We start from the raw sequence: 8,791 nt of genomic DNA on the forward strand, positions 1-8,791 counted from the left end.
ACATTTATCATGTCACGGATACAAGACAGACAGTGTAGGTGAACTTATCAATACTCGAACTACATCCATACAACTGCTTTCCTGTCTGACAATCCAATTTCACGGGTTCCAAATAAGCTATGAAAGAACATCTGTTTATTGTCGCCGACAAATCAAGATGATATTTTTTTCTATGTAACAGTTTGTTTCACCTGAAATTAAATTTACATTTTATAGCAGAAATTTTCAACTTTATAAATTTGTAAAATAGTTTGATCTTCACCTCAAATTTATCAGTGAGTAGTTGCCTTATTCCCTACAAGTCTCTGCAAGTTATCAATCTAACCAATTATCCACATCTAACTATCCGAAAATCTTATTTCATAAATTACTGGGTTTCATGATAACTGGAATTAAATCAAACGGTTTGAATCTTCGAAAATCTAGAGAGTTTGATCAGCACTAAATTAGACTTCACTCAGTAGCTAAATGGATAACGCCTTGGCATTTGAAGTAAATGGTGGTTGTTTCACTTCTCAGAGTGAACATCAACTCTGGAATGAAGATGCATCCAGTTAACGAGTCCTAGATGGAATGAAGTGCGCGTCATAGATTCCACCCTTAGCTAGATTTTATTCATTCTATCCTAGCTTGTGTCACAACAACGAACTTTTTTATCTTTAACACGAAATTGAAGATGTTTTAAACCGTTTGTCAAGATTGAGAGTTACTGTCCTAAGTATTCAAACTACTCTTGCAGTGAACAAAACACGGGGAGGGCAATGGAATGTATTTAATCGCAAAATTACAGACTACCTCATTCAATTCTGATAACCATACAATGAATAGGTATATGTAAAATAACCGTTAATGGTTTCAATCTTCACTGTTCCTTCTGTATATATTAGTTCATCTTCTCTAATCTCATTGTTAATGAATTTTTGTACCGATTGCGCTTCGTTCCTCTTCTTTCCCTATCGGTCATCTGCTAAAATACATTCTATGTTTTACCATCACCATATACTACTTATATGGATATAAGTAGATCACACTACACTCTGATCAATACAAATTAGCTTCATACAATTATTTTATTATTTGACCTAAATAAAAGCAGTGAAAAAATGTACCAACTCTAGTTTCCTGTATCCCTCACATAATTGGATCCCATTAAACAATTTTTATTTGAAGATTTTGTCTGTCATTTATCCCAATGAGAACTATTACTGATTTATACAGTATTTGTTGAGTGTTTTCACATCTTAAAACATACAATTCTAGCTGTCACCCATTATAAAGATCACTTAATGTTGTCAATAATAATAGTTCAACATCAAGAAACTCAAAAAGTATCTAGTGTATTCTAATCCCTACTAAGTCTTTGTAAACAAATAATTGTTTCTATGAGATTAAAAAAACACTCAAACATGAGAGAGTTGGTTCAAAAACCACTCATTTGTATTGTGTGGAAATGAAAATAACCAACTACTTGCTGTAAAGAACAATAAATGATCATAATATGTGGAGCGTAGATATCCATGACATTTTGTATTATTGATGTACATATAAGATCACCAAATATTAGTAAAGGTTTCTAGATTATTTATAAAAAAATTAGTATGTTTGTATCTTTAGAGTCCTCATTGGTATCAAGTTAATCTTTCTGTCTTCTGAACACTTTTATATTTTGTAAATCAGAAGAGGAAACAAAGACGGATAGTGGCTAGCAGTGGAATTCAGTTTGACATGCGTTTCGTTCTATTTCGGACTCGTTAGCTGGATGTACCTTCATCAATGGGACGATTCAAACAAATAATGTCAAGTGAATTTAAACATCACCCTATTGCACAAGCAAGTGGTTATCAGGACTCAGTTGCTGAGTGGATAATGTGATGACATTTGAAGCGAAAGGTACTGGGTTCGAGTCTCAGAGTGAACATCAACTCTGAGATGCAGGTACATCCAGCTGACGAGTCCGAAATAGGACGAAACGCGCGTCAAACTGAATTCCACTGCTAGCCACTATCCATCTTTGCTTGCAATGCTTGTGAATTCAGGCTATATCGAGGCAATACGCACAGTATGCACATATGCCAATTAGAGACTGACCAGTTGCAGTCCTAAACATCAATGGGAAGATTCAAACAGACAATACTAGAAGAGGAAACAGTTTAAGTTCGCAAGCTTATCTCAATTAGTCATTTAAAGATCATATATTAATTTGATTTTAATATTCAAACAAGACGCCCAAATGTTCATCAAATTATATGTTAATTTTAGTAAATCTACCTCTTCAGTTACAAACAATGAAAATAATTTAAAATAAACATTTATATGACGCTATATAATAATGTGGAAACACTTGAACTACTTATGAGTAGCTTAACTTCGAACGGTAAATTATCCAAGCAATTTAGCATAGAAGTGTCTTGTGATGCAGTTTGATGATTTCCGTAATTTATGTCCTATCCACTTCCAACATCTTTTACTAATTTCCTCTTCAGATGGAATTTCGTTTGTCCTATCCTACAAAAGGCTGTTGCTGATGGTATCCAGTCAACGCATCTGGAGTACCTTGCCTAGAGAATTGTTTATAAATACCTGTACTTTTCTCGTGATGGTTGCAGTAGTTCATCAAGTTTCAGCTCCGTACAGTAGAACTGTCTTGACGTCAGTATTGAAGATTCTGACTTTAATATTGGATGGCAGTTGTTTTGAGTTTCATATGTTCTTCAACTGTAGGAATGCTGTCCTTGCTTTGTCAATCTTTGCCTTTACGTCTACATCCGATCATCTTTGTTTATTGATGATACCGCCCAGGTAAGGGAAAGTTTCCACTTCTTCCAGACCAAGCCCTAGAAGACAATTATTTTTTACCTTCACGAACAGTTTTAGTTAACGATGTCAGAGAAATTGGAAGGCTGCTAAATGCTTCAGGTTACCTAACGGACTACAGAGGAAATTCGATAAACTTTATTTGAAAGCTCTTGATAGTGATCCTTAATGGTTTTTATCTACGAACTGGAATTCAAATTGTTTAAATGGGAAACTTTTCATCTACCAACAGGTTAAAATAAAACATACTAACAAACGACCGGAATGTTATAATGCGGAGAGTTGAATTCAATCCGCTTACACAAAGTTGTTATGAACTGTACAACAGACAGTTCATCCAATATAAATACACTTTCATCATCTAAATCTCAAGGAGTTGAACTTTTACCGGGTGACTCACTTGTTGACTTAGAATACACCGATGACATAGTTCTATTTGGTGAAGACGCTGACAAAATGCAGAGTCCTCTGACCACTATAAGCAACTATACAGGCATGTTCGGGATGCGATTCTCCAGGATTGGGTTGCATCGACACCTGAACTAATGATAGGGAGTGAAGTAGTTGAGCGTGTTGACTACTTCACTTATCTTGGGAGTCTCACCAGCCCTTGTGGTCTGCTGTGTGACGAAATCTCATTACGGATACAGAAGGCTCGTCTAGCTTTCGCCAACTTGCGCCATTTATGGCGTAGGCGAGATATCCGTCTAGCAACCAAAGGACGGGTTTACTGCGCAGCAGTTCGTTCCGTTCTACTTTATGGATGTGAAACATGGCCGATAAGAATAGATGATATTCGTAGGCTACTAGTATTCGATCATAGGTGTCTTCGAAGCATTGCTCGTATATCCTGGGACCACCGAGTAAGTAATAGAGTTGTTAGGAAACGGGTACTAGGTAAGGATGGCAAATCGATTGATGAAGTAGTGAAACTTCATCAGTTGAGATGGCTGGGACACGTGTTACGTATGCCCAACCACCGACTGCCCCGACGTGCAATGTTTTATGGTGTAGGAGTAGGTTGGAAGAAAGCTAGGGGCGGCCAGACCAAAACGTGGCACAAATCCATGAAGTCACTGACAAGTGGACTGAGCCATGTTGGTAGGTGTAAACTACCTGGCGAGATGATAGCAATCGATGGTTAGAGACCTTGAATGACATGGCTCAAAATCGTTTGCAATGGCGAAGGTGCATTCACTCTTTGTGCTCTATAAAATTCTAATCTTCTGAATTCTTCATGTCTTTATCTTTTTTCTCTCCAAATTTGTTTCATTGGATTATACTCCTCCAATAACATCTTCAAACCCTAATCTTTTGGATTACTGTTTATACTCTTACTACTTCTACCACTTTGGGATTTGAATCGACAACTGTATCTCTGTATTAATGTGGTATGGCAACTTTAACTGATGTACGTACGTACGAAGTTCTACGTGTTGTGACTGACTGACTGATAAAAATACATTTCACTTTTTTCTACTTGAACTAGTCATTGACAATATTTGTTTGACAACAGTCCAAAATATGTAATACATTCTATTTAGGTATGTCCTATGAATAGAAAAGTTTATAACTTGTTTTCCATTCAACTATTTTCGAAATCTATACAAATTAAGTTACACATACTAGATCAGAAAAGAAAAATGAACAACCGAAAAATTTATCATCTATTTTTATTCATTAAGAGATTTACAAAAGAAGATCATTGATTGTTGGAGATATATTAATAAAATGTTACTAGTAAATCAAAACGTATACACAGAAAATCCATACGAAGTACATAACTTAACAAACTCCATTCCGATCATCATTATTATTACTATTATTATTATTAACAATACTATCATTTTCGATAACAATGGTTGAATCTTCATCAATCTCAGGTTTAACAGAGATCGGTTCTGAAATAACAGTGTCGTCAACACTATTATCTAATGAATTCGACTTTTGTTCAGAAGACATGATATCATTGCTTTCATCAAGTGAAGCTTCTTGACTGTTAGTGTTTTCTATATCCATATGAGATGTTTTTTGTGAGCACGTGTCATCTGTAAATAATACCGAAAATGTATTTCTGTTTATCATTATTTCAATAAAAAGAAGTTGTACGATGATAGTATATGTTAAACTAACAAAAAAATATACTCCATAACTTCGTATCCTGACAGTCGCGAAACGAAACCATTCTTCTTACGTCACGAATGGCGTAAACGAGATATCCGTCTATCAATTAAGGGATGAGTATACTGCACAGCAGTTCACTCGGTTCTACTTTACGGCTGTGAAACAAGACCATTAAGAGTAGAAGATACCCGTAAGTTACTAGTATTTGATCACAGATGTCTTAGAAATATTGCTCGCATCTTCTGGGATAACCGGGTAAGTAATAGTGAGGTTAGACACAGGGTATTAGGGAATGATGATAAACCAGTTGATGAGGTCATGAATTTTCATCGACTGAGATGGTCGGGCCACGTGTTACGTATGCCTGAACACCGATTACCACGACGCGCTATGCTGACTAGTATTGGCAATGGTCGGAAGAGAGTTAGGGGCGGCCAAACCAAAATGTGGCATCAGTGCTTGAAGTCACTAACTTCTAGTCTGAGCCATGTTGGTAGATGCAGACTACCTGGTTGGGGTCCGCGTGACTATCGTAACCAATGGTTGGAGACTGTGGGTGACATGGCTCAGAATTTATCATAATGGCGTCGGTGTATATACTCTTTATCTTCCCTTAAACCTTGATATCAAAATTGCTTCGTAACTTTTTTCCTTCTTATACTATATCCTTATATACAACCTACATTTTATATACTACCACCACTAAATTAACTACTTCTATGAATCCGGTGTCCATCTTGTTATGCTAACGAGGTATGGCAACTTAGACCGATGCATTTATGTGCCTGGTCCTACGTTGTAGCTGACTGACTGACTAAAACCATTCTTAAGTCTGAGGTTACAAATTATTTAAGTTACAAAATAATCTTATAGGATAATGAGGGGGAAAATAATTATATTGAAAAGTTTAATTCCAAGTTTTCACAAGAAAAAGAACTGCTGAACTTTCTTCAGTATATATTTATAGACAATATTTCCTTATTCGTATTAGCATTGATAATATTGTTGGGTTGAGATCATTGTACTTAAATACGACATTTACTTACAATAACAAATTCTAGAAAACTACGTCGCATAACTCGAATTTTCTTTTTTGTTCCTTCAGATACTATAGGATAGCTAACTAATTAACAACTGCACGTTTGTTAAACAGGTCATTTCTGTTCATTATATACCATATATTCGGAGGTATTGTGTTCTCTAACGTGGTTAGTTTAATCTAGCCCAAGGAATACAATACCTCCAATATCATTCTCAGCTATGGAAAATTCTCCATCATCTTTTATCATGTGCGCTGCTCCAATGCCTTTAGCTGAATATGAGGAACCAGACCAATTTTTCAGGAGGGGAAAGTGCTATATTAGGCCAATCAAAAATCATCCAGATCATAAGCGCACGTGAATGGCCAGGAAACAGGGTACATTTCCTGGGGATGAGACATGACATTGGAGTATACACACATGACAGTTTGGTTAGTCAATAAATTTCCTTCTCATTCTCAGTCTTTTCAATTGAGTAGCCGGTCGGGTTGGTGTATAGGAAGGTTGAGTATCAGTATCAAACTTTCGGGTATCGTACGTCATAACACTTTATTTTTGTTAAGAAAGTATCTTCAAAAATAAAATTTGAAACACTCGGTAATAACGTTTGCTGACGGCAGAATTAACCAGAGCATGAATCTGGGGATTCAATTAGCACCGATTGACAGCATCGCTGGACTGCTAAAGCAAATAACTCTACAACATAGCACTGGACTTTTATAGATAAAATAAAAATATGGTACCAACTAAGTGATTATAAGTGCAAGAACGATTAAAAAGTTGGATTTTTCCTTGGATAATAATGACTATTTATACAATTACCTTTTTTCATACGTACAAATCCGTGTACTAGAGACAATGAACCACACTTTAGATGTCATAGCCACTGATACACACAAGTTTCTTAACCATTAAACCATTACTTGACAATTTATATAATAACATACAAAATATAAATCAACAATATGAAGCACGGTGAAAACATCAACAAAGGAGAAAAATAGTAACTTTATGTTGGCATATAGGATCGGAACAGAACTAAGGAAAGACTAGGAAACATAACATTGGTTACTACTTAGTGACTAATTGGTGTAAACGCGTTAGATCTATAGATGATTCATGGTTCATATGGTAACGTCTATGGCTGTAACGATGATTATAGAGGATATAAAGTCCTAGAGAAACACCAGTTTTCTTCAAAATTGTAAATACAACGTGCTGATAGGTCCCAAGCCCGTGGTCTTCTGTTGATCGTCTCTAACCATTTAAAATTTAAACACACTATCAAAACCAGAATTCCCAATAGCAGTAATAATACAATTATTTGATAACGGTCTTTACCTGTAACCGACAGAATTGTATCTTGTAATGTTTCGGTTGGACCTTGGTCTTCATTTTTCAAATTTGTAGGTTTATCTGAATTTGTATCTATTGATCCGTTAGAATTATCTTGTTCAGGTTGTTGACATGAATACGATGAAAGAATACCAGAAGAGATAAGTGATGCATTATTTATACTTGACTGACGATTGAATGTTCCTTTTTTGCTGTGACCCATATCAATTATAAGAGAAGGTACCCATTTATAAACAAGCATTGAAGTGTCCTTGACAGCGACCCATTTCTTTTCCCTAAAGCAAGGTTGGTTGAAAATAAATATCTAGATATATCGTGAACTAAAGGGACTACTGTAAAGGTGTTAATCATTCGCAATTTCAGAAAATGACATTAACTTAATACCTGTTTAATGAGCGATACCTAAAACGTGTCGTTTGTATATGGCGAAATCAGTAAATCAGTTATATAGAGGTGGACAGTAAATAGGTGAGTCAATTAGTGAGCTTGCTATGTGATAGTATTTAAGATAGTTGAGGTGCTCTTCATACGTTCCAATCTAACACATTTTGAAATGGTATGAGGATAAGTGAACTCCTTTATCACTGAAGGAAGGAATTTTCCAAAATTAAGACTTTAACTGTTGAGTGACATTCAAACGCAACAAATTTGTAGATCCCTTACAAAATGAATGAACAAAAGAAAAGTAAGTAAATGCTGATGAAATATTTATATTCTATAAGATTAACAGCATATGCATCAACGACGTTGTGATTGGTGTTCGAATACACTAACTGCAATCCACGACTACTGATTTTAATCATTTCAAACGCTTCATTTAAGATGTCTGCAATCTATAAACGGTTTATATCAAGTCAGTAACCACGAATTAAACCACATAAAATTTTTCGAAGGGACTGAAACATGCTACTAGGGCTTTGGTACAGCGGAAATTAAGATTAAAAAGACAATTAACGGAATGGAAAATATCTTACCAGCTTCGAACCTGTTCATGTGATTTGTGAACTCTTTTTAGATCTTCTTTAGCTCTGCTGCGTGTTTCAGAACGTAAACTTCTAGAAAACATGGAGACGATTGACTAGTAATTTTATTTGAACAATGACAAATTAAAAGTATAATCGTATAAACGTTTCCTGATGGACAAGTTCTTGGCACTATAAATCGGACCACAAACTAGGGGTAGCTGTAAAGGGAAAAAATGACTCTTATTAACACGATATCGTTGTCTGGTAGTCTTACACAAGTATAATTTGGAAAAGTAATCGGTAAAGTATTGGTCGAAATATCTTCCCCAAAGACGACTTGAGAAAACACTTAACCTATCTCACTTTCAGGACACATAAACAAAAAATAATCCATGAAGTTTGTGGTTAAAAAGGCGTATAGAGCTTAAACAAGAAAACACCAAAATTTGATAATACTGAGAACAATTAGATTAACAGTAAATGAGTCTGAAC

The 8,791-nt window shown here is 35.4% G+C and overlaps 1 protein-coding gene across 1 annotated transcript; it reads right to left on the minus strand.

Moving 5' to 3' along the window:
- Window positions 1-4,425: 4,425 nt before the first annotated feature.
- On the minus strand, window positions 4,426-8,518 carry Smp_136770 (putative bcl7a; the record flags this gene model as incomplete). The annotated part of the gene is made up of 4 exons (XM_018799699.1): window positions 8,309-8,518; window positions 7,320-7,609; window positions 4,656-4,862; window positions 4,426-4,439 (listed from the first exon to the last, which is right to left on the minus strand). Exons 1-4 carry the CDS (start codon window positions 8,398-8,400, stop codon window positions 4,426-4,428), a joined length of 603 nt encoding a protein of 200 aa, XP_018651462.1. The 5' UTR covers window positions 8,401-8,518.
- Window positions 8,519-8,791: the final 273 nt, after the last annotated feature.

This window comes from Schistosoma mansoni, chromosome 3 (genome assembly GCF_000237925.1).
Source record: "Schistosoma mansoni strain Puerto Rico chromosome 3, complete genome".
NCBI lineage: Eukaryota > Metazoa > Platyhelminthes > Trematoda > Strigeidida > Schistosomatidae > Schistosoma > Schistosoma mansoni.